At 58.1% G+C, this 26,087-nt stretch overlaps 1 protein-coding gene across 3 annotated transcripts in view; it reads right to left on the reverse strand.

The window, feature by feature from the left end:
- Positions 1-26,087, reverse strand: part of CACNA1I (calcium voltage-gated channel subunit alpha1 I) — a 113,325-nt gene that overhangs the window by 29,869 nt on the left and 57,369 nt on the right. For all 3 annotated transcript variants that reach the window (XM_070506847.1, XM_044779495.2, XM_070506846.1), the window contains exons 6-10: positions 19,307-19,466; positions 13,420-13,735; positions 11,695-11,787; positions 8,596-8,908; positions 5,878-6,278 (exon numbers count right to left, since the gene is read on the reverse strand). In XM_070506847.1, coding sequence (XP_070362948.1) covers positions 5,878-6,278; positions 8,596-8,908; positions 11,695-11,787; positions 13,420-13,735; positions 19,307-19,466 — 1,283 coding nt within the window. The remainder of the gene's footprint in view (positions 1-5,877; positions 6,279-8,595; positions 8,909-11,694; positions 11,788-13,419; positions 13,736-19,306; positions 19,467-26,087) is intronic.

Below are 26,087 nucleotides of genomic sequence, written 5' to 3' on the forward strand. Positions count from 1 at the left end.
GTCTTCTGAGCGTCCAGTGCGTGCTGGACTTGTGCCACCCAGGGTGGCCAGTGGCGAACGAGCCAGGACGTCCTCCCTGCCCTCGAGAAGTGCGGGCTCTGGTGGTGAAGCCCGACGCACAAGTCAACAAGCCAGTCGGTAGGTGTCAAAACAGAGGGAAGCTGAGGGTGGCTGGGGGTAACAATGAGTGGAGTCAGGAGCAGTGACATCTCAGCAGAGACCTCAAAGCTGAGAGAAAGAGGCAGGCAACAGAGAAGAAAGGAAGGTGTCCAAGCAGAGGGACCAGTCAGAGCAAGCACGAGGACGTGGGAGAGCTCCGAGCCACCAGCACAGCCCACCCTGCGTGACAGGGCACTTCAGGGGCCTGCTGCGATTTGGGGTCAAAAGGAGACGAGGAAAAAAAAAAACCGAACCACCCACTTCCTGCCCGGTGCCTGAGAAATCTAATAAAACTGCCAGCTCCTCTCAAGCCCAGATAAAAGGAGAAGGCCCCATTTCCATGTGTAATTATATTTGACTCACAAAATGGTCCTGAAAAAAGAGTGGGACCCTGAGAGGGGCCCCTCAGTGGGGAGGGGCTGGGGCCCAGCATCCCCGGCTGAGCCAGGCCCCAGATGCAGCTCAGAGCCACCAATTTCCCAGCCCGCCAAAACCGAGATGAAAAATGTGGACGCTGACAGTCCATAATGGCGATCGCCCCGCTCTGGGCCACACACGCCACACAACACACTCCCGCCCGCGAGTGATGTGCAGAGCCCGCCACTCTGCTCTCCCTGAAAGGTCACCCGCTCGCTTCCCTCCTCCTCCACAACAGCTGTTTCTCTAGTCAAGCACACACCTGTTAATCTTTTCCTAATGGACCATCCATCACTCCCGCGAGCAGTTTTTTGGGAGACAGACAGTGAGCGGGAGAGAGACAGACAGACAGACAGACACCATGAGTGAGAGACTAAGGAGGGAGGTACGTGAAGAGAGACAGACAGACAGACAAACAGACAAATATAGACGCGGGGAGTGAGAGGCAAAGACAGGTGTGGAGATATGAGACACAGAGAGAAAAACACAGACAAAAACAGAATGAAGGACCAGGATCATGACACCGTGGGAGTCAGAGACAGAGCCAGGAAGTGAGAGAAAGAGCAGGCAGACAGACAGACAGGAGAGACTGCAGGGAGGCAGCAATGACCCCCTCAGAGGAAGAGGAGGCGCTGAAGGGCAGCAAACCAGGTTAAGTCAGAGGACAGGTGAGAGGGGCTGCACCCTGCAGGGAAGGCCAGAGGTGGAGGGAGCGGGGCAGGGGCAGGGCCAGCCCCTCCCTGCCCGAGGCCAGGCTTGGGAGGCTGCCGGCTACCCAGCCTCCAGCCATTTCCGCAGGGGTAGGTAAGCGCCTGGCTGGGCAGGGGGCTCTATGCTGCCCCAAGGAGCCCATCTAGCCCAGCACCATCCCCATGACAATGGCAGCTGGTGTGGAGCGTCTCCCATGGGCCAGGCAGTGCTAAGCACTTTCCATGAATTATCTCATCTAAGCCGCAAACGTCACCCTACAGTGTCCCCATTTTACAGATGGGAACCTGAGGCTAAGAGAGGAGAAGTAACAGCCCAGGGCCACCACCAGGTGGTGGTGGAAGAGACCTCAAGCCCAGGTCTTCTCTCCCTGGCCTGCCCCCCTCACCAGGGCCCAGGTGCCTTCACCTGCCCCACTTTTCTGACTGAGGCTCCAGGTCAGCACAGACATGTCACTGCCCTGCTTACGAGCCTTCCATGGCTCCCCACTGCCGTAAGAATAAAGCCAGCTTCAAGACCCATCGTGGATGGACAGCCCCCCACCGAGCCTCCTGGGCTGTCTGCCTTGCCCCACATGCACATCCTCCTTGAGGGCTCAGGGTCCTTTGTGGGGATGCTCATGCTCCTGGTACCTGCATCTGTCCCTCCTCTGTCTTGCTGATGAAATCCTAGTCATCCTTCAGGATCCATCTCCAGTGCCACTGTCTCCAGGAAGCCTTCCCTGACTGCAGCCCATGCTGGTGTCTCTCTCCCCTAAGCCCTCCCAGAGCTGGAATGTCAGGCACTAAGCCACCCTATCTCCTTCTTCCCAGAGTCACTCCAGACCTGGGTAGGCAGTGACTTTACAGGGCTGCTGAAGAGAAAATACAGCCTGTATTGACCCATACATTGATCTGGAGGCCTTGAATGCAGTCCCCTGGGAGCTGGAGCCAGTGGCCATGCTGCAGCCTGGGTTAGCCCTGCACCAGGGGGGCTCCCTGCACCGCTGCCCTGCTGCCCGTGCAGCCTGGCCCTCCTTTCAGTTGTCCAGCTTGGTGAGCATCCTTGCCCAGCCCGGAGGAGTCATGCACCTGGACGGGTGGAGGCTGGGAGGGGGGAGCTGAGGCGGAGGCTGCTCCCAGGAGCAGCGACTCCCTACCTGCCTCCTGTCGGCTTTGTGGAAACTCCAATTCCACCTCAGCATCTCAGAGCCCAGTTCTGACACCGGTCACCATGAACAAGCCATTCCACCACTCAAGCCTCGGTTTCCCCATCTGCCCAGTGGTGCTAAGACACTCCCCCTGCCTGCCCCAGAGGGCTGCGGTGAGGATCACATGGGGAAGGGACGTGATGACACGTGACAGCAGGTGGTGATGGGGGAATCTGGCCGCCCACACTGACCCCGGCCCCCGCCTGTCACACAGCCTCAGTCACGGCCATTCTGGGCCCGCCCTCCTCCCAGGGCTGTCCAGGGGCCAGACTGCAGTATCTGACCGCCTCATGGGTCACACAGGCCCCTGCCTGGCCGACCCCTCTGGTCACCTGTCACCTCCTCCCAGGCCTGTCCCTGCAAGGAATAGCATCTGTGGCCACGAGGAACCTGGGGACACTCCCTTGTGATTGTGGCAGCAGTGACCATCCAAAGGCAACAGGCACCTGAAATCCCACCTCTCATTCATTCGAGCCACCGTGACCAGAGAGGCAGGGGTGGCCAGCCTCACTTTACCGATGGAGAAGGAAAGCAATGCCCAGGCTAGTCCCACTGTCACCACCTGCCACCCCCCTGTGGCCACACCAAGCTCCCTGCCAGTAGGGTGGGCAGCCGGGGCGTGGCAGGGGGCCCCAGGATGCCTCCCCTCTGCGGCCACCACCCCTGAGGGAGAGGGGCCACCTCTCTCTGCAGGCGCCCCCTCAGGTGGGGCTGCTCAGAATAAACATGGGGGGCGGGCCACTTCCCGCCGAGCACAGTCTGCCAGCCGAGGGGAGTGGAGCAAAAACAGTGGCAACTCCCAAGCAGGCCCCACGCGGGGCTCGCTGCATCACACAATGGCTGCCGCTCCGAGTGACTTTAAAAAGAACATTTTAAAAAATTCTCCCTCCCCCTCACTTTTTCTTTAATTAATTAATTTTTTGAGGCTCCAGAGAGTGGATGGTAAACTCACTCCAAGGGTGGAGGCGTAAAGCTCCAGCACAAGATTCAGAAATAATTCCTAACATTGAGCACACCTACTGTGTGCCAGGCTTCCTAATGCATGGAACCCTCCCAGCCACTCTGTGAGGAGGGGACCGTGCGCCCATTTACAGATGGGGACACTGGCTAAAGGAGGCCAAGTGACTTGCCCAAGTCCACCTCACCGGTCAACAGCACAACCGGGGACGGAACCCAGACCTTGAGTGACGGACCTCACCTCTCTGGGCAGGGGCCTTCAACATGCGGGGAGGGGGCAGGTGACAATAGCTGCTTTGAGGGTGGTTGTGAGGACTCAACACACCGCACAGCCTCTGGGCCTGGCACTTAGTAGGTGCTCCGTAAACAGCCTCTCCCAGCTGATGGGGGCACCAGGGGGTGCCTGCCGTGCCAGACAGAAGAGCCTCCACCATATTCGAGGCTGGAAGGCTGCTCGGACAGGATGCAGCAGCAGGAGAGAGGGCGACAGGCCAGGCAGGGAGACCCTGAGGAGGCTTGGGGAGAGCCATGGCCTGGCCTGAGGCTGGGGCAGGGGTTCAAGGAGAGGCTGGACCCAGAGGACACAGCTGCCCTGGCCTGCATGTTGCCTTGGAGGGGCCAGCTCAGAAGGCAGGGACCAGTTGGACGCTGGCAGACAGGCCCCTGAAAACAGCCCTGCTTTGTAGCGCATGCCAATTTCCACGGTGTCAATACTCCCACCATGGCCACTTCCAAGCTAGCAACCGTTTTCAGCAGCGGGCGTGCAAATCCCTGAGGGTTAGGCAATTGGCTCTCGGAGGCTGGTCCCCTGCAGGGACCGCGCTCCGGCTCTGTGCAGCAGGACCACAACATGACAGGTCCCTTGGAGCTGCCCCACTCAGGAACCAGAGCCAGCAGCCCAACGGCATCTGCTCCCTGCAGGGCCTCCCCCAGGAGCGCTAGGCCAGAAGGCTGGACCCCAGGCGAGGGGGTTCTGGGCAGCCTGTCTCCTCAGCTTTGCTCTACACAGAGCCTCCCCCAGCCCTCCCCAGAGATCCTTTTAATTAAGCCGGAATGGCTGGCACACCGGCAGCTCCTACCAGTGTCGGCAGCCCCAGGGGCTGTGTTTAAGTAAATTGAATGGAGCCTGCGCTTGGTGAACTAATGAAGAGGGAAATGAGAGCGTGGTGCGGCAAGGGTGGAGGCCCCGCAGAAAGAGGGCAGCAGGGAAGCAGAGGGGCCTGGGAAATCCCAACCCTGCGGGGTGTCAGCCTGGCCACAGAAAGATGTGGGTTCAAATCTGGCCCCTGACTGGCTGTGGGACCTGGGCCAGTGGCATCCCCTCCCTGGGCCTCAGGGCCGTCAGCTGCTAAGTGGGGTGTCCTCACAGGACTGGGATGCAGATTAAGGGAGCGAAACTACCCAGGGGCTGGGGGGCAGCAGAAGCCAGAAAATGGTGTTTCTCCAAATGGAACCAGGGCTGGACTTTTCATCCAGGCTGTCACCCTGGTGTGACCTGTGGACTGGGGACATCTATGCTGACCCCCACAGTCCTCTATCCTGTGTCCCCACAAATAGCCCCCTCTCCTCACGTACACATCCTCCAAGAGCTCCCACCACCTCCCGGAAGCCATCCCCTTCCCCATGTGCTATCCCCACTTAGGGACCCTTTCTCGGAACTCCTCTCACCCCTGAACTCCCAGTAGGACCCGCCTTGGCCCAAGGGGCCTGGGACACACCATTCAACTCAGCCCACACCCCCTGCACCCCATGCACCCGGAGCTGAGGATGGAAGAAACCACAGGGCTGGCCGAGGAGGGAGATGGGGATGGCCGTTGCTGGACAACTGCAGGGCCACCCTCAGTGCCATGGGGCTGTGGGGAGGGTGGAGTAAGTGGGGGCCTCAGGGACAGGAGGACGCCCCGCCTGCTGAAGGTATGTTCAGCATGAGGAGCCTTGAATGTTAGTGAAAAGGTCTGTGTTTTGTGCTGGGGCAATGGGGAGCTGTGGAGGTTTGGGGGCAGGGGAGAGCCTGGCCTCTGGAAACATCACTCCAGCTGTTTTGGGGAGAATACACAGGAGGGCTCACATGGAGAGGCGACAAATGCAAGTTAGCTTGGAAGGGACTGGCCAGGGGTGGGCTGTGGAGCCTTGGGGTGCAGGCTGAACGGCTCAGGAGGAAAGAAACTGGCCTGGGTTCCACCCCAGCAACGCCAGTCCCAGCGCGGCCTCACTCGTTCATTCCTGCACCCACTCAGCAGACACCCAGAGCTCCTCCCTCCTCTGGGCGGGACCCTGGGGTGCCTACCAAGGCCACAGGGGAGCGTCGGCCCCAGTCCCAGCCACGCGGGACACAGAGCCTCAGTGAGTATTCAGCACACAGGGCTGACTGTGCTGGCTTGGGCCGGGGCGCCCAGCCCTCCCTCTGCACCCCGCCCGGACCCCCCCCCGCGCCCAGCCCCACTGGCCTGCTCGTGGTGCTCGATGCCCATGCTGACGGTGTTGACCAGGATGGCCATCATGATGCCCCGGCTGAAGTACTTGCTGTCCACGATGCCTCGCAGCTTGGCTCGCATCTCCCGCCACACATCCCCACACAGCCGGGCGGCCCCATCTGCCGGCTCCTCCTCGTCCTCCTTCCCCAGCCCCGAGGAGGCTCCGTCCTCGCTGCTCTGGGCCCCGTCACCATCCGCCTCGGCCTCGCCACCCTCCGAGTCCCCGGAGCCCGAGCCCTCCTGGCCCGAGGGACGCTGGCCTGCCTCGCACTGGCAGCGGGGGCAGCTGGCAGGGTCGGAGGCCAGCATGGCGGAGATGGGCTGCACCAGCGCGTGGGGGGTCAGGTCCTGGGGGCTGTGGCCTGGGCACAGCTCTGAAAAGCAAGCAGAGGGCAGGATCAGTGCCTCGGGTCACCCTGGAGAGCCCTGGGGGCAGCGCCCACACCAGGCCCCGGGTTAACACTGGGACACAACCCCACGTGCGCTTCAGGCCCACAGGTCTGCCCGGACCGTGCCAGCCCCACCCGCGGGGGCCAAGAGGCCAGTGGTTCCTGGGGAAACACTTCCCCTTCTGGGTTTGTTTGCCTCCACATCGAAGCAGGGACCAGGGGCACTCGCCTCGAGGCCTGGGGAGGATTCTACTGGGCCACTCGCGTGCCGGGCCTGCAGCGGGGCCTGGGCACACAGACACGCTGGCTCCCCTTGCCCCATCACTTCCCGGCCCGCGGCCCTGGGTTAGTCACCGAGCAGACCCCCCTGGAACCCCAGCCCCTCCCACCGTCCTGCTCTGTGACATCAGGCAGTCTGGGAAATGGCTGGGGGGAGCTTCTGACAGCCCGTGTGGAGGGCGGACGCCCCTCAGGGGAAGCCAGGGTAGCCTCGGCCTTCCTCAGCTCTCCCGCCTGCGTGTGGGGGGCATGGCATCCCAGGAAGGGAAGGAGGCAGGAGGTGTCGCCCTGGAATTGCCCTGCACGAGCTGAGCTTCAGGGCTGGCCCCAGGGTGCAGGCAGGAGGGGCCAACAGGGGGTGGGGCAGCAGCTGTGGCCCCTCGGCTGCCCAGGGGAGTGTGAGAGGCCAGGGCCAGTCTGGGACCCGAGCTCTGTAATCCGCGAACCCTTTCAAAGAGGTGGCACAGAGCGCTCTCCAGGTGGTTAAGCTTCTTCTTTGTATTTGTCTATTTTCCTAGAACGAGCAGGTTTTGCTTGCGTAAGCAAAAAAAAACAACATTCAAGGGAATGGAAACATGTACTGGTTGCCCTTCGGTTCCACACTCGCCTCCACCTACCTCCCAGCACCCTGGACACGGCCTTCGACTCCTTCACCCCCGGGAGCCGGAGCAGGGCAGCCTGAAGCCCAGGGGTCAGTCCCACCTCAGGGCCGGAGGACAGGGCAAAGCCCCTCCCAGCCCACCTGTACCGGAGGCTGGACCCCTGACACTTATTTCCCAGGAAGGGGGAGGCACGAAGTTTGGCCCAGGCCCCTCTAGATGCCCCCTGGGACTTCTCTCCACACAGGTTCCCTGGAGAGCGTGGTGGGCGGCAGCAGGAAGCACCCCCTCCCGCAGTAAACACCCCTCCCCACGTCATCCAGGAACTCCGGGTGCCAGCCGTGCCCAGGCCCCAGCTCCCCCGTCCGCGTGCTGGGCCAGCCCACGGCCACCTGGAGCCTCCTCCGAGACCAGGCCTGGACGGCTGTCGCCCAGAGGCGGGTGGGCGGCAGCTCTGAGCATGAATTCTCCAGTGCGCCTCCCAAGAATCTCTGATTCCCAGGACCGCAGAACAGGGCCCAGGGTGGCTGACTCCCTCTGTGCGTGGGCCTCCTCCTCGCCTCACAGAGAGGGAGACTGAGGCATGCAGAGGGGCCGGGGCTGTCCAAGGTCACACACTTTGCCTCTGCTCCGGGGTACAGCCCCGCGATGCCTGCTGACCTCCTTCTTGGCACCCACTGTGGGCAGGACTGGCCTGGGGTGGGGCCCTCCTCCCGTGGCTGGTTTGCCTCCTTCTACGGGTGGGCTCAGCACAGCTGGAAACTGACATCCCTGATGCTGCTTTTGTTGGTGACACACTGTGTGACCTAAGTGATTCCCTTCATCTCTCTGGGCCTTCGTTTTTCATCTGAGAACTGGGGATCACATTACTCAGTCTGCCCCCTCCTCAGGACTGTTTTCTAGAGAAGACGAGAAAACCAATGGACAGCCCTTTCCAAGCCGAAAGTGCTAACTCTCAGAAAGGACCGGTGACAGTCGAGCAAGCTCACAGGGTGGCACGTGTCCCCAGCACGCCACGCCTTTGCAGGGCGGCCCCGGCCTCTTGATGTCCCTGCTCAGGTGTGCTAGCAAGCAGGCATGGCTGCAGGAGCCCATGCAGGCTGCCGTGGGGTGGGGTGGAATTGTGGAGCTCTACAAGACCGAGGGCAGGCAATTGCTCATTTCTTTCCAGGGTGGAGGGAAGTCCCCCAGGGTGGGGGCTGAGTCCCTTGCGCCCAGGGCCAGCCCAGGCCAGGCACTGGCAGGTGGTGGGGAACAGGTGGAAGGAACCGAGGGGTGTGGACTGGATGGGGGGCTGGGCGTCTCTGCTTTTGCCGGGGACATGGGGACACGTGTCTGCAAACGGTGCTGGTTCTGAGTGCCAGTTGGAGGCGCACAAGGCCTGGGGGGGGGCCCTGGAGGCTGTGGGAGGCAGGGCCACTTACTGTGGTGCCTGGGCTCCTTGGCGTGGGGCCCCAGCTTGGCGGAGGTGGGTGCCCCCAGGCCCGGGGCCTGACGCCGGCTCTGCAGGGCCTGGTAGAGGCCCAGGGCGCGGCGCTTGGCCTTCCGCAGGATGTGGCAGACGTACTGGAAGATCTCCTCGTAGCAGTCGCCGGGCTCGGCATAGCTGGCCACCGTGCTGGAGGACAGGTAGCGCTGCCGCTGCTCCAGCATCAGCCGGTGCTCCCGCTGCTTGGTCTCCGAGAACTGGGTCGCTATGACAACGAGGCACAGGTTGATCATGAAGAAGGAGCCCACCTGTGACCAACGGGAGGAGAGGACAGGGACGGGGATGGCGGGGACAGAGGGGGGTAGGGGAGTGGGAGAGGGAGAGATGGAGATGGAGGGACAGAGGCAGGGTGGGAAGCAGAGGGATACAGAGGCAGAAGGGAAGACAGGAGGAGGGGCCAGGGCAGATCCAAGACAGTCAGGGAAAGGACAGAGCAGGGAGGCAGACGGCCAGACAGCCAGGGCACAGAGAGACGAGGACAAGGAGAGACAGCGAGAGAGAGTGAGACAGGCTCAGAGGGGACAGAAGCAGAGGGTGTGGGAGACGCAGATGGAGACAGGGAGAGAGAGGAGGTGGCGGGGGAGGGCCCAGAGAGACGGAGAGGCACAGGCACAGGTGGGGACAGGAAAAGATCGCTGAGGCCTTGCTCCGGGAGGAGGCCAGGCCCCAGGAAGGCAGGGGCCCCGGCAGCTCCCCAGGCCCCACTGGGGTCTGCTTCCGAGCCCACTCCTCTCAGGCCCCTAGGCCCTGGCCGCAGCCGTTCTCCTGTCTGGGACACAATCGCCGAGGCCAGGGAAGGAGGCCCAGCCCCTCTCAGGCTACCCAGGCCGTGAGGAGTACCCGGCCTCGCCTATCTCGGGGCCTCCACAGGCAGAACAGCCCTTCCTGCCTTGTTTCCAGAGGGCAGGTCCCTCCCCTGGCGTTTGCTAAGCCTCTGAACAGGCTCAGCGGCCTGCCAGTGAGAGGGAGAGGCTTTTCCTCCTCCTCCAGGCTGCCCTCCAGGAGGCTCCTGCAGGCCACAGCCCCAGTTACTGATTCACTTTCCCTCCTCTCCCCAGCAGCAAGGCCGGGGAGCTGGGGTTCTGGGGTTGGGAGCTTCCTGGCCCAGAGGACTCTGGGAAAATTCCCAGGTAAGAAGACGCCCCGCTCATTCACCCTCTCAGTCATTTCTTCCACCAGCGTCTCTTGGAGACCTGCTCCGTACCAGGCCCGTGTGAGGGGCACCGAGAAGGAGCGGGCCCGGGTCCTCTCCTCGGGGACTCACCTGTCAGCCTCCTACCCAGCCTGCCTCTGCAGCTGCCTCCCCGGGTGACACAGGCCTCCATCCCCGCTGGACCTCCATTTCCCCATCTGTAAAATGGGAGGCTCGGGCAAAACGCACTTAGGACTTTTCCAATCAGAGGGAGCCCTGAGGATCTGGGTCTGAGGGCCCTGCCTCGGCTGTGCAGCCCAGGCTGGGCCCCGCACCTCTCTGGGGCTCAGGGTGCTCACCTGAGGCGGGCAGGTGACCCTGCGTGGCCAGGGAGGAGAAGGTAAATGACAGCATAGTTGCTCAGGCTCCACTCTGGACCCTCACTGTTCCCCCTTTCACTAGGAGCTCAGAGAGCTATGGGTCCTGCCTGGGGTCACGTGGGAAACAGCCGACCCCAGACTCCCACCCCTGACTCCATCAGAAGGAGCAGAGGGAGCTTTCTCCAGCCCCTCTCTGGAATTCGAGGCTTCTCCAGCAATCCCAGTGGACATGCTCCCCGCTGCTAGAGGATTCTGTCCACTGCAGGGTCTGTGCCAGCCGCCCCCTGCCCAGAGGGCTCTTCCTCTGGCTGCCCCTGCCCCCTTGAGCCTTGAAGGCTCAATTCTGGTATCACCTCCTCCAGGAAACCTCCCACTCCCCACCATCCTCCCAGCTGGACTAGAGGCCTCCTGGGGCTCCCTCAGCCCCTGAGCTTCCTTCTGTCTTGGCTCCTAAGCTGCTGTCTGGAGCCCATCTTCCCCCGGAGGGCAGGGCCAGGCCTGACTCTCTGCTCAGTTCCCGGCGCTCGGCTCAGGGCCTGGTGCAGAGCAGGGATCCCTGAATGTGCCGGGGAATGAAATAACCAGTAGACGAATGGCGATGCTGAACCAAACCTGGGTCCCTCTCCTTTGATCTGGGGTGTCTCCTTATGGGTTCAAGGCCCCAGCCTCCCCAGAAAGTGTCGGAGCTAAGCCAGCAGCAGGTATGTCTCAGGTCACCTGCCAGCTTGTCCTGAACCCCCAGGTCAGGGTCCTACCAGCCCAGGAAGGGGGGCTGCCCCAGAGGGCCAAGCACGTCTTCTCCCACCACCGGAGAACCCAGCCTGGTGGCAGCAGGGAGCCAGCAGCAACTCTCCAGGAGCGAATCACCTTGACATTTGGGGGACTGTGCTGTGGCTGAAGCTGCAGCCAGGCATGACAAGGTGCACGAGCTCGCTCTGGGGAGATCGTGTGGGAGAAGGCAAGAGGGCCGGCCGGGAAGGGAGCCTGTTCTGTGGGGGCAGACAGAGCCCCGCCTCCATCTCCAGGTCACCCTGGGAGGCCCTCGGAGGATTTCAAGGACTCCACCAGGTCACCACCAGGGTTGGTCTTCTCTCTACACACTGCTCTGGAAGCAGCCCTGTCTCAGAGCATCTCATCTTCCCGCCCCAGGCAAACAGGGATAGGCTGGAGCTCTTGAGAAGTTTCCATCCTGGGGCTGCGCCCTGGCTAAGGTCATGAAAAGAATGTATTCCCAGAGATTACGAGGCAGAGAAACGCAAGCGGGAGTGACACGGTGGACTAAATGCCCGGAAATGAGACATGAAGGCAATCGCAAGCGATGGACGCTTCCAGAAGCCGTCCCAGACGAGCCCCTTCAATCACCCACTGCTCGGCTGCATTTAAAACTGCCCCTCGCACTCTCCCACCCAGCTGTCCTGCTCTGAGGGGCTCCCTGGGGACATCCAAAGGACCCCCCTGCCCCGTCCCCTGGTCCACAAGTCCTTGGAGCTTGCCCGGAGAGCCCAGCTTCCCTGACACTTACTATGATGAGCAGGATAAAATAGATGAAGTTGTAGAAGGAGTGAGCATCCATCACGTAGTACATGATCTCCACCCAGCCCTCCAGAGTGATCACCTGCAGCCAGGACAGAGCAGAGAGGAGAGACAGCCTGAGACAGGCCGACCTCAGGAAAGGCAGGCAGCAGAGACAGCATCCTAGACAGAGGTCCTACTGTGTGCCGGGACGCTTTACACACATGCTTTCTCATACTTCTCACAAGGGCTTGGCAGGGCAGCCACTCTCATCCTCATTATCCAGGTGAGGAAACTGAGGTTCAGAGAGGTTAGGGCATTTGCCCAATGTCACACAGCAGGAAGGAGTGCAGCCAGACTTAAGCCTGGTCCTTTTCACTCCAGAGCCCACCCCCTTCCCAGTCCACCACAGCAAGGAGGTACGGCTGGAAGCAGTGGGCCCTGCACTCTGGCTCCAGCCCACCAGCTGGGCCACTCTCGGAACCTCAGCTGCTTCTTCAGTACATGGCAATAACAATGGCCGCCTGGCAGGGGTGGGGTGCAGCTCAGCGGAGCTGGGGAATGTGGCTGTGATGAGGCTGGTGCGAATCGGTCCCCTACACACTCCTTTCCAGAGAGGCAGATGGAGCAGCTTTGGGCAAGACCAATGCTGGGTTACCCCAGCACTGCTGAGCAGGAGCCCTGAGCAGCCCACCCACCCTATCGGGGCTGGAGGGTCCCAGAACGCAGCCGCAGGGCCATGGTCACAGCACGCCCTGTAGCCCTTAACTCCGTGACCCTGCGTTCCTCACAGCAGCCGCCTCGGCCAGGCCCCCCACCTCCTCAGGGGCTTCCCCTCGCCCACCACCCTCTGCTCCTGCCCCGCTCTTCCCTCTGAAGACTGATGAAAGCGACCTTTACCAAGTACGCACCGCACGCTGGGCTGACCACTCTGCTCACACCATCTGGTTTATTCTCAGCCATTCAAGGAGGGGGGGGGTGCTGCTATTACCCCATTTCAGAGATGGGAAAACTGAGGCCAGAGACATCAAGCAACACACCCAGGCCCCACAGGCCAGGTTCCCTAAACATACCCCACCCCGTGCCCCGCAGTGCAGTGGGGCCACACAATGCAATCCAGTGCTCTGCCCAGGGTGGTCCTCGCGGCTCTAGGGATGTGTGGACACCTATGCGCTGGGCCCCCAGGTAAAAGGTATTTCTTACTGAGTTTTACTCTCAAAAAAAAAGCATCTGAGAGACCCTGTCCTCCACTCCAGTCATCAGATCCTCGGTGCTCCCTGCACACCCCCGTGGCTTCCGTGCCCTTCCCCTCATGTCCCTGCTCTGGGGCCCTGCCTTGCCTGCTCAGCCCCCTCCCAGGGCTTGAGTCCCACCTCTCCTCTCTAGGAACAGACCTCCCTGTGGGGACCCATCTGCCCCAGGGAACCAGGGACTCCACAGAGGGCACAGGTTTGGGGGTCACCCAGACTGGGTGAGAATCCTGATCTGCCATTTCATGGTCACATGGTCCTCATTTCCTTTTTTTGACCCTCAGTTGCTCCGTCTGTAACACAAGCATGGTCACGCCTACGGGCCAGCATGTGAGCAGATTCCAATGAGAGGACAGGCGATAAACACCCAGCACAGGGCGCCGCCTGCCAGGGGAAGCGGCTTGCTCCGCCCTCACGCTTCCACCTTACCCCATGCCCACCCTCCCTGCGCCTGCAGGGGCCGGGGCCAGCCTGCGGGGCCTCACCTGGAAGATGACGATCCAGGCATAGCCGATGTTGTCAAAGTTGATGGCGCCCTTGTGGGGGTTGGCGCTGCCCGTGCGGCACACGTTGTAGTAGCGGTTCCAGTTGACGCAGAGCCCGCTGGCATTGAGGTCCTGCCGCCCCGCCCCAAAGTCGTAGACGTCGTCCTTGGACAGGCAGCACTCGCGGCCCTGCTCCTTGAGCGGGGGAATCTCGTGGCAGCCCATGATGCCATTGTCCCCAGACAGCGAGCAGATGAAGGGCATCTCATCATCCTCCTCTGGCTGGTAGTAGGGGGGCAGGGCCACATCCCCTTGTCTGTCCACGGGTGATGGTGTGCAAAGGAGGAGAAAGGGACAGTCACCGCCAGGAGGAGCAGGGAGGGGAGAAGCCAATGCAGCATGATGAGTTGGCCCAAGAGGCCCTGTCACTGCCTCCGGACCTTTGCACATGCTGTTTCCCCTGCCTGGGACACCTTTCCTGACCTCCGCCATGGTCATAAAAACTCCCACTGACCCACTGTGGTCAGTTCCAGGGTACCCCCCTCTGGGGAGCCTTCCCTGAGGGAGCCTCTCCAGGATCAAGCAGGGCCAGTCCTGGGCTCCTGTGGCCAGACTGTGCGCTGCACACACCCCATTACCACTCCCGGCGCATGTGGAACCAATGCCCCTGGAGGTGGGAGCTCTTTCAGGGCAAGAACTGGGTCTCCACATCTCTACTCCCTGCACGCTGTTTGCTGGTGCAGGGCAGCTGCTCGATACACAAATGCTGCATTTACTGACCCGACAGACAAGGGTGAGATCCTCTGCCTGCCCCACCCCTTCCAATCTCTGTGATCTGGGGCTGGTCACTCCCCTTCTCTGGACCTTGATTTCCTCATCTGTAACAGGGAGATGACAATCCCTGCCCTGCCCACAATGGAACCTGGCCAGATGGTTCTAGGATGATCTGGATGAGAGGATAGTCGAGACAATTTTTTAAAAGAAGACCAATGAGTGGAACCCAGCCCTAGAAGAGAGCAAAATATTCTACAGCTACCATTATTAACACAGTGTGGTATCGTAACAGGAACAGAAAGACCCGTGGGACATCACGGAGCACAAACCCAGGTATAAAAGAGAATTATATTAGCATATAATAGAGATGCCTTTTCAGAACCATGGGGAATGGAAGGACCAGACAATAAGTGGTGTTGGGACAACTGCTATCCATTTGGAAAATAATAAAGATAGATCCCTACCTCACACCATATACAAAAGTAAACTTGCAGACTTGGTATCAAAAGTCTTTACCAAAAAAATGTAAATTTCTCATTATTGCTTATATCAACTGTACATTGAAAGTAATATTTTGGCTACATTAGGTCAAGCAAAATATATTATAAAATTAAAAATAACAAACTTCTGGTGGATTAAAAAGCATAAATGCAACAAACATAACCACAAAAATATTATAAGAAAATATGGAATATTTTTGTTAACTCAGGATAGGTAAGGCCTTCCTGGATAAGACACACAAAATCCAAATTCTTAAAGGAAAAGGTCGACAAGATTGACTATGTACAAATGTAAAATTTCTGTGAGACAAAAGATAGCACACAAAGTAAAAAGACAAGCAACAAATTGGGGTAAAGCAAAATGTAGGCAAACTTTTTCTGTAAAGGGCCAGATAGAAAAATATTTTTTTTGCAGACCACATGGTCTCTGCCAATTACTCAACTCCGCCATTGTCACCTGAAAATAGTCAAAAGAAACAGGTCAACAAGTGGGCAGGACGATGTTCCCATGAATCTTTATTTACAAAAACAGACCAGAGTTTGCCATCCCCAGGATAAAGTATTTGCAATACATCAGGCAGATAAAAGATAACTGTCTAAATCATAATAAAACCTTCTATAACTCAGTAAGGAAAAGAACCAACTAGGAAAAAAAGGACAAAAGATAAGAACAGAAAATTCACAGAAGAAATTAAAATGGCCAATATATCAGAAGAGACGCTCACCTCACTAGTAACAGGAAAATGCAAACAAAAATAAGAACGAGATCATTTTACATCCATCCACATGGCAAACACTTCAGGGTTAATAATACTGAGTGTGGAAAAGGGTGTGCAAACAGACACGCTCATATGCTGTTGGTGGGAGTGTAATTGGTACAACCTTTCCAGAGGGCAATTTGGCAACACCTGTCAACAATTAACAAGTATACATCCAAGGCAAAAACATCCGGTCCCCTGACGTACAAAGGCACCGCTGAAATTCACAGGGGACAGGCGGGACTTCTCAGTCGATGGTGCTGTGACAACTGAACAGCCACATAAAAAGTGAACCTTGACCCCAACCACATACCATACACAAAATCACTGGAGATGGAATGTAGACCCACACGTGAAAGATGAAACAAAAAAGCTTCTAAGAGAAAACACTGGAGAATATTGTCATGACCTTGGGTTAGGAAAAGAGTTCTTAAACTGGACACAAAGAGCAATACTGGAAAAATGATGGATAATCCGGACTTCATTACAACTAACAGCTTCTGTGCATCAAATGACACCATTAAGAGAGCAAAAATGGAAAACTCAGACTGGAATAAAATGTCTGGAACATAAATATCTATCCACCAAAGGACTCGAACCCAGAATACAAAGAACTACTATAAACCGATAAGAAAAAAAAGACAACCCAATTTAAAAGTAAAAGACCATAACAGACCCTTTATAAGAGGACCTACAAATGGCTGATAAACACATGAAAAGGTGTTTATCACCAGTAGCCATCAGGGAAATACAAACCAAAGCCACAGTAAGATACCACTACACTCTGACCAGAACAGTTACAATGGAAAGGACTAGCAATACCAAAGGTCGCCAGGGAAGTGGGGCCACTGGAACTCTCAGACTTTGCTAGTCCACCTTGAATGCACCCATTTTGGAAAACGGTTTGGCAAAATCTACTCAAGTTAAACATAGGCACACCCCCAACCCAGCAGTTCCACTCCGGGGTATTCACCCAGAAGGAGGGATGGTTACATCCACCCAAAGGGACGGACAAGAATCCTCGTGAGTCATAAGAGCCAAAAAACCAGAAACAGGCCAAATCAACAGGAGAACGGAAAAATCAGAAGTGCGTATTTGCTCAATGGAATGCTCACAGCGAGGAAAAAGAAGGAACTGCGAACACGGCCCAAGAAGCAGACACAAAAGGTAACACCCTATAGGATTCCATTCAAAGAAACCTCAAAAATAGGCAAAATAGACCTATGGGGATAGAGGTCAGAATAGTGGCTACTTTGGGATGAGGGGGATAGCATCTGGGAAGGGGCAGGAGGGACCCCTCCTGGGCACTGTAAGTTTCTCTGGGCAGGCTTACATCGGTGGACACCCAGTTAAAACTTCCTTATGCTGTGCACTTAACAGCTGTGCCCGCTACTGAATGTAATTTATATCTTAAAAAAAAGTACATACACTTTGACTAGTAATTGTGAGTCTAGCCATTGATCACACGTGTATACAAAGATCACACACATACACGATGTGCCCTGCAGCCCTGTATGTAAGAGCAAAACCTTGGAAACCATGCAAGGTCCATCAGCAGGGGCTGGCTAGATGAACTGTGGTTCACCTGTGGAATAAGAAACAGTGGTGTGAAAACACGCTCAAGACACATTGCCAAAGTAATTTGCATTTTCAAAACCTGTCTCGAGGTCAGCCCCCGTGGCCTAGTGGTTAAGTTCAACACGCTCCACCTCCGTGGCCCAGATTCAGTTCCCAGGCATGGACCTACACCACTCGTCTGTCAGTGGCCATGCTGTGGTGGGGGCTCACATACACAAAGAAGAAGACTGGCAGCAGATGTTAGCTCAGCGCAAATCTTCCTCAGCAAAAAGAAAAATAAAATAAATAAAATAAACCTGCCTGGGGTGTAAACGGTTGTGCGTGTGCATGTAATTTATGCTTAGACAGAATCTGGAGGAAGCGACCAGACACTCTGCAGAGGACACCAGACCTGGGCTCAGGTGCCTGGGCCTGCCACCTCCTAGCTAGGCAAAACTGTCCTGATTCTGTGCTCATCAAGGACCCTCAAACCCATCACTTTGTGTGTCCCCAGGGGCTTATGCGCCCCAAGGGATGCTCTGAGCACACTCCCTGGGGGCAGCCGCAGCAGGCTCTGGAGCTAGGGAATGCAGTTTTAATTCTAGCTCTGACTTTGCCAGAATTGCCCTGGAGCAAGATTCTCCTCTCTTAGCCTCAGTTTCCTGGTCTCCACATGCGGTCAAAAGTTAAGCATCACCTCCACATCTGTCACGCAGGAGTGCTCCATCATCGCCAACCACGTAAATACACTGGCCTAGAGACACGCAACAACCGAGTAAATAAACTCACAAGGGGGGTGATTTCAGACAGAGATAGCGCCGAGAAGAAAATGAGGCAGGATAATGCAAGAGAGTATCTAGGAGAGAGGGGTGGTGAAGGCAGGCCTCCAGGAGGAGGTGACGTTGGGGCTGAGCTGGGATGAGAAGGGGGCAGCCACGGTATGGCCTAGGGTAAGATCTGTGTGGGACAGAGCGGCCTGGGTGTGTCCTGAACCCTCAAAGCTGAGAGCTCAGACCTGCACATCTCCATCTTGAAGGCCAGACCAGGAGAAGTCAGTGCCCCGCCTCCTGCTGTCCCAGGCCCTGCCTCAGGGCCCCACTCTTCTGAATGATTGACACAAGAGCAGGGCCCCCTCCCCCGACAGGGTCCTTACCCACAAGGGTGCCCCTTCTCTGGTCTCCCAGGTACCCCCTGTGCCCCCACAGCGATGGGCACGTGAGCCAGTCCCCTCCCCAACCTTCACCCGGCTCTCTGGGTTAGCTTCATCTCCACAACTGACAGTGAGGCTGTGAGGGAGGAAGGTCAGCCCACCCCTGGCCAGTGTCCTCACACTGCCTGCAGTCGCCCTCGGTCCATGAAAGTCACTCAGTGGAGGCATCTGTGACCAGCTCCCGGCCTGGGTGCTCCCCAGGTGCAGGAATTCCATCTTCCGCTGCGTCCTCAGCCCTGAGCACCAGCTCGGCAAGAGCCGCCACTGGGGGCGTTTGTCCAGTGAGAGGACGAGTGGCACGCTTTCCTGTGTCTGTCCCCCACACCTGGCACGGCGTGGGAGTGCACTAATGCAAATTAAACTGGAAGTACCCTCACATCCAAACACACAGGTGTCTGTGTGCACACTCAGGGACGCCACCTGTCCCCCACTGCTGAGATTCCACAGAAGTCAAATTTCTCAGACGACTCGACCCAGCTCCTCCAAGAGCCAAAGCTTGACTTCTGCTCAGACACCTTTTGACAGTCATCTCTCTGGGAAGGAGCCCAACCCCCTGCCTTCAGACACAAGTGGGCCGAATGCGCGTCCTTGATGACTCAGAGTCACTAAGAGGAACGTCTGTGCTGTAATTAGAGAGCCAGGCTGGGTCTGCTTTTGAGGTTTTCTGCCCTCTTTTTCCCTGTTGGCATCACTCCTGCTTGAGTCTTCACTGCCCTTTCCCCTCCCATCTGACCTTCTAGCTCGCTGCTTCCACTCTGTTGCCCCCGACTCGAAGTTACCAAGTAAGTTAAACTGGCGTGTTAACGAAGAGTCACCAGGAGCTCAGTTAGCATCTAAGGCCCTAGTTCAGACTGGGGCTTGGTGACACCAACGTTGAGAGCTCAGAGGCCCTTGCGCTCGTTTTACCGTCCAGCCACTCATGGTAAACCCACTGCCAGCTTCCCGGAGCACACCCATCCCTTGATCTCTCTGTACCCCTGGGAATAAGGACTGTGACCAGGTGCTGAACCCAGTCCTAAAGTATTCAGCAGCGCTGCTGCCCCAGGGAAAGCGGGCGGCGGCCACCCGGCTGGCGGGGCTGCACTCACATGGTGAAGTTCTCCTCCAGGAAGCAGCGGTTGCGCAGTAAGCCGGCCCAGAGCTGCACGCCGATGATGCCAAAGATGAAGAAGACAAAGAAGCAGAGGAGGAGGACGTTCCCCAGCATGGGCAGCGTGTCCAGGAGCAGGTTCACCAGGATCCGCATACCTGGGAGCGGGGAAGGGCGGAAGGACTCTCAGAGAGGACAGAGGGAGAGCGGGGTCAGAGAAACAGAGCGGGGGTGGGGGGGAAAGGTGGGGGCAAGCAGGCAGGGGCTCCCTACTGCTCCCAGCCTGCTCAGTGGCCACCAGATAGACCTACTCCGTGACATCTGCCCCTCCACCCAGAGGCCATGGAAACGGCGCTGGGCCCCACCACACTTCCGCTAGACTGTGGATGAATAAGCAGGTCTTTATGGAGCCAAGTGTTCTTCTGGGTAATCCACCAACATGATCTCCTTCAGTCCTCATGACGACTCTGTGAGGTTGGTAATATCATCCTTATTTTATTGAAGAGGCAACTGGAGGTTCAGAGAACCAAAGCTACTTGCCCAAGGTCACACAGCCAGGAAGCAGCACAGTCTGGATTTAAACCAGGTGTCCTGACACCAAGTCTAGAACCGCTTCCACAACCCCCAAGTACCCACAGGCCTGGGACCAAGGCTGGCGTATCTCACTATGCCCAGCATCCACCCAGGATGGGCACAGTAGGTGCCTAATGAATGTGTCCTGATGCCCTTCATCTCCGGGGCAGTCACCGGTCCCCTGAGCACGCCAGGACACACCAGGACCACCCAGAACCACCCTGCTGACCCATCCCACTGCATGATGAAACCACGCAGAGCTCTCAGAGCCACCTGCAGAAGAGCCATGGCCAGCGAGGGACTCAGATCTGGCCCCATGTCAGGGCTTTTTCCTTCCTGAGAAATAGCTGCAATGAACCAGCTTTTCACCAGAAGGGAAAAGAGGAGAAAATAGGCAAAGGGGATGGAAACAAGAGTCCCCAGGGAGGGTGCCAGGGGACTTGGGAGGCCTCAGGCAGGCATCAGAAGGGACGCAGAAAGGGTTAGCCACAACCTGGAGGGGTGGCATCCTCAAACCAGGCAGTAGGGAGACAAAGCCTGTGATTTAGAGAGATCCGGGTTCAAATCCTGCCCTGCCGGCCTGGGGGACCTTGAGCCAGTTCCTTCCCCTCTTGGAGGATGAAGACCTTCAGCAAAGGACCCAAGAAGACAGCAGCCACCCAGCGATGGTTTCCCGGCTCAAGGGCCACACCCAACTCTGAGCAAACCCTGGGGCTCCCACCCCAGAGAGAAAACGGAGAATGGGCTCAGCTTCCAGCCCCACCCTACACACTTCCATCCTTCACATCTGTCTCCCCATTCTTCCCCTCGGCCCTCCTGCCCTGGGCTGGCCATCCACACCCTCCATGCCCTCTCTCTGTCCACAGGCTCAGTCCCCCACCCCCTGCCCCACCTGTGAAACTGACCCGCTCTCCCAAGTCTGGGGGATGTCACCCACCATCACGGCTTCAGTGACTGTCTGTAGGTCACCCGCTCCCTCCTGACTCCACACATGGAGATCCTGCCCCCATCACTGGAGAAGCCACAGGAGTACAAGCCCCAGGCAGGTGGGTCACTCACCTCTGTGGTTTTGCCTAGACACCTTTCCCAGTCTTAGGAAGACAGCACCACTCCCCACTCCAGTCCCGACCTTTGAGTGGGGTGATATGGAGATCACATGACTGAGGCCTGGTCAATCAGCATATTCTGTTCCCCTAGCCCCAGCGATTGGTCCAGGATGGGCATGTGACCCCAGCCAGGACCAATGAGAGTCAGCCCTGAGACTTTTGCTGGAACTAAAGGGAAAAAATGCTCTCTTTCTGCAGAGGCTGTGAGCCAGGAGGAGTGAGTCTGGAGCTGCTGGGGCCATCTCGCCAGGGAGGGCAGCCTGAGGCTGAAGCCAGCCCAGGGACAACAGATCCCAGGACAGAAAGGGGGATTCCTGACAACGCCACTCTCTAGAATACAAATCTGGGCACACCATTATTGCACGTGGAAATCTCTGGGGTCCCATCACCTACGGAAGCCGGGGTTTGTGTACCCCCGGTAGGGAGGGAGGTCCCCAAACCTTATGAAATTGCTGTAAAATATGCAGGTATGAGGCCATGAATTTTTCTGGGGAGAAGGTCCACACAAGTGTCTGTGGCCCCAAAGAGGGTCAAGAGCTGGTAGGTCATTTGGGTGCATGCCCCACAAGATCCAGAGAGGGCCAACCCTGCCTGCCTATCTAGCTTCAGCCATATTTCTCTATCTCTCTCTCCCTCTCTCACCATTTGCGCCCTATGCCTAACAACACCAGACTGCTTGAGGTTCTGTAAACATACCATGGGTTTCACCCCTCCATGCCTTTACTCATGCTGTTCTCTTTCTGGAACATTCTTCCATCTCTCTTGTGCCTGGCAAACCCTTATTCAGCCACCACAGTCCAGCCGAAGCTCTACTTTCTCTGTGCAGCCTTCCCATATCCTTTCTCACTCCATCCCAGGTAGAGCTCCTCCCTCTCTCTTCTGCTCTGGGCAATCTCAGCACCTCTGACCTAGCATAGGCTGCATAAACAGTTGCGCAGGTTGCATACTGTACAACCTTGGAGGCCGCATTCACATCAACATCTAGTCTTCTTCTAGCCTTAGTGTATACTTATCTCCTTCCCCTCCTGTCACTTCCACTGGGCTGTAAGCTCCTGGGGGCACGGCTTGTCTGAATCAGCATTCCCAGAACCCAGCAGGTCCTGGCGCAGAACAGAGGCTCAGCCAACATTTGTTGAATAACCGCTCATGAATGAATGATGTGATAAGTCATGGAGAAAGAGTGGAAGACTGGAGAGGGGAGGATAGAACGATGGTGACAAGGAGATCAGTGGCTCTGTCCAGATTTTTATTTATTCCAAAGGTCATGCTGAGGTGGTTATTAACAAAGGTAATTATTTGGGATTTGCATCACGGGCCCTGTGTGGAGTGATTTCCAACCAATAATTAATGCCCACCCCATCCTCCCACCCCACAAAACTAGGTCAGCCTCCTCTCAGGGAAGGAGTGGGGCTCCTTGCAGGCTGCTGCCTCCACTTCAGAGCAAGAGGCCAGGCTGAGTGAGGGCTCCATACTCCACCTCCCCACGCCAGCTCCCCAGCAGGGAGCCAGGGGGCGTGCAGAGGAGGGACGCAAGAAGATAGAGCAACCTCGAAGCCATCCGAATGTTCAGCAAGTCAGCTGCAGACCTTTCTGGGGCCCCATCATTCATTCATTCATCAAAACTTAAAATACTGCTGCGCGCCAGGTACAGTGCTGGGCACGTGGGAAATCCAAAGATGAACAAGTACCATTTTTCACCCCTCAGAGCTTGCAGTCTAGCAGAGGGGGACAGGCAACCACTGCATTAGGAAAAAGGACCATGCCTGGGGAGTGGGGGCAGCTTCCGGCACATTCCTGGAGGGGCTGACTTGAGCTGGGTCCCGCAGGATGACAGGAGCTTGTGGCAAAGGCACACAGGTGGGACCACGCAGAGAGGGCATCGAGGCTGTGCTGGGGGGTGGGGGTGGCGTCTAAAGGGTGTGGGGCTCTGTGCTAGGTGACTGGTCAGGGAGGGTCAGCCTTTGATGGGCTCTGGGCAATCCTGGAGGCCGGGACAGGGGCGAGAGGCAAGCACAGAGGGCTGGGCAGCAGCTGCGAGAACGGGGTGGATCAGAAAGGTCTGGAGGAGACAGTCAGCACAACCCCAGCCTGGCTGCTCCGTGGCTGCTCCCCGGGGCCCAGCCTTTGTTGCTCAATTAATTACATTCCCATGTTCGCCAGGATATTGAGATTCTGAAAGGCTCCTGAAAACCTGCCGGCTGCTCCCTCTTCCTCTCCCGCCTCCCTCCCTCCCCCGCTGGGGCCCAGCTCACGTCTCAGCCCTCCCTCGGGCCCAGGCAGTCCCAGGGCCCCAGAGCCGAGGCATAATTAGCTAATTAGGGACTCAGAACAAGTTCATTGCTTCTGTGCCAGGGAAAAGGGGCCGTGGGGTTAGGGAGCCAGGGAGGACCCCGCGAGACCCCGGCTAATCCTCCTGTTATGCCCACGGTCAAGAAATTAGCCAAAGCAAGTCAGACGCTTCCACTCTGCCCTCAGTTCCCCTGGCCCAGGGCACAAGAGAGAAACCGAAAGACAGAGAGAGAAAGAAAGTAAAAGAGAGAGAGACAGAGAAAAATGTAGACAGAAAGACAGAGACAGAGAGAGAGACAGAGAGACAGAGACAGAGAGAGAGACAGAGAGACAGAGACAGAGAGAGAGACAGAGACAGAGAGAGAGAGACAGAGAGAGAGACTGACTTCAAGACCTGCCACCATCTGCCTCCGACCATCCTTGCTGCTCGTCTCTCTCCACACCTTCCCCCAGACAAACTCTCCTCCTCCAGGCAGTCTTCTCTGATTCTCGCCCCCAGTTAGTCATGAAGCCCTCCCGCCTCTGATTCCTCCATGGCTCTCCCTCGCCCTCTCTCAGGACGAGCTTGCCTAGTTCTCCTCTCTTGGTGTGACTTTCCTGGCCTTCGGCCTGGGATGGGCCAGGCAGGCCTTGATGGGGACAGGCTGCAGGCGACCCATGAGCGTGGCTGAGAGCCCTGCTTTCCCAGCCCAGAAGGGAGAGGACCCCAGGACGCCAATGCAGCCCCTACCCTGGTGAGCACCCAGAGCACCAACCCTGGATAGGGAATCTGGGTCCCAGTCCTGGCTGGGCAGCCTGGAGGCAGAGCTTGCCCTCTCTGGACCCCAGTGGCCTCATTTACAGAAGAGGACAGTGGTTCCTGGCCAGCCAGCCTCTCAGGAATACCACAGACCCAGGACACTGCAGAGGGGCAGCCCCCGAAGTCAGAAGCCACTAGCAACCCATCCACTGGCACAGGGCACGTGCACATCCCTATCTCCCCCACCCCCACTGACACGCCCCCACAGTCCGGCCCCAGCCTATCTCCCCAGCCTCACCTCCCTCTGTCTGCCATGCATGCCTGAACCTGCTGCTCCAGCCAGACTGGCAGATGCCCACAGCATCCCCTCTCCCCACCCTTGCACCCACTCTGCCCCCCTGACAGTGCCCTCCCCCGCCCTGTGCCATGGGATTCCTGTCCTTGCTCCTGTGCCACCGGGGCAATGCCGGGTCCACTTCCCAAGGCAGGAGAGGTCCACACTTTTGTGACCCAGCCAGATCCACCCACTCCCAGTTCCTGGAAAGCCTAGCCTCTGGGTCACCTCCCAGCCCTCACACACGCTCAGAAGGCCATCGCTCCTCTTTTTTTAGCTCTCAGCTGAGCGGTCACTCTTTTGGGCCGAACAGGGCTGATGCCCCTGCAGTGAGCTGCCACAGCCCATCCTCCCTCTGTCACGGGACTCATTACCCAGTCGGCCTTCATCAGTTCATGGCTCTGCCCCCGGGAACCGGGAGTGGCCCGAGGGCAAGGCCCAGGCGGGGTGCTCTGCATCCTGCAACGCAGCCCAGGGCCTGGCCCCGAGCGGCCCCTCAGAGGTCAGCAGCTTGAACGAGTGAAAGAGTGATGGCTGGATGGCTGGATGGATCCACTTGACAAATATGTAGTGAGACCTTCTATGTGCGGGGCACCATTCTAGGCTCTGGGGATATAGCTCAGTTGAAAAAAAGTGGACCTCCTAGGTCGGGGTAGGGAGAAACAGACAGAGAACAGCAAACGTAATAAATAAGCACATTTCCCCGTTTGTTGGGTAAGTGCTTGAAAACAAAAAGTAGAACGGGGCGGGAGGGGGGCGGGCAGGGCACCAGGCTGGGCCGGGGTCAGGTGGGTACAAAATGGGGGCTGGGAAAGGCTCCCTGGCAAGACGACATAGAGCAGAGACTCAGAGGGGGTGAGGGAGCCAGCTGGGTGCACCTCCGGGGACGAGCTCCCCAGGCAGAGGGAAGAGCAGGGCACGACTGAGGTGGGGGCGAGCTGGGCACAGGCAGGAACAGGCAGGAGGCCGGCGTGGCTGGAGGGGAGCGAGCGAGGGGTCAGGTCAGTGTGGGGACTCTGGGTTCTACTGCACCAAGTATCACAGGCAGAAGGAGCGTGGTCTGAGGAAGGCTTGAGGGGATGGCCCCGGCGCTGGAGGGGAGGGACTGCGGTGGGCCAGGGCACAAGAGGAGACCCCATGGGAGACCCAGCCTGCGCCATGGTGTACAAAGGCCCGGGTGGGACGTGCACATGCACCTCTGGAAAGGGGACCTGGCCTACGGGCTCCATGGCCAGGAGCGTGACAGTGGCCACATGGTGGCTGCCTCCTGAGGGCAGCCCCTGCCTTCCCCTGGGACAGAAGTGGGCAGCGCCGAGAGTGGGGCCCAGGGGAGATGTGGCCCCACCTGTGCCCTCCCTGTTGAGGTTGCCCAGGCCAGATGCGGGGCTTCCTCTGACCCTCCAGGCGGGGACTGGGCCTTCCGTCCTTCTGCCCCTCTCCAGCCCGCCCAGCCGGCCATCGCTCACCTGCCATCACGATAATGCACATCTGGCCAGGTCCAGATGATGACGGTCGTGGAGGTGGGGGACGCAGCTGGATTCCGGAGATGCTTGGAAGGTAGAGCCCACAGATGGAATGTGGGGTGTGGGAGGAAGAGAGGAGCCAGGCCTCTCCGGGATTCGGGGCCGGAGGCCTGGTCGTGGAGACGCCATCAACAGAGACGGGGCTCCGTTTGATCGTGTGGTGTTTGGGGTGCCTGGTGTACATGCGTGTGAAGTCGTTTCCTGAGAACTCGGGG

Source organism: Equus asinus, chromosome 4, assembly GCF_041296235.1.
Source record: "Equus asinus isolate D_3611 breed Donkey chromosome 4, EquAss-T2T_v2, whole genome shotgun sequence".
Taxonomy (NCBI): Eukaryota; Metazoa; Chordata; class Mammalia; order Perissodactyla; family Equidae; genus Equus; species Equus asinus.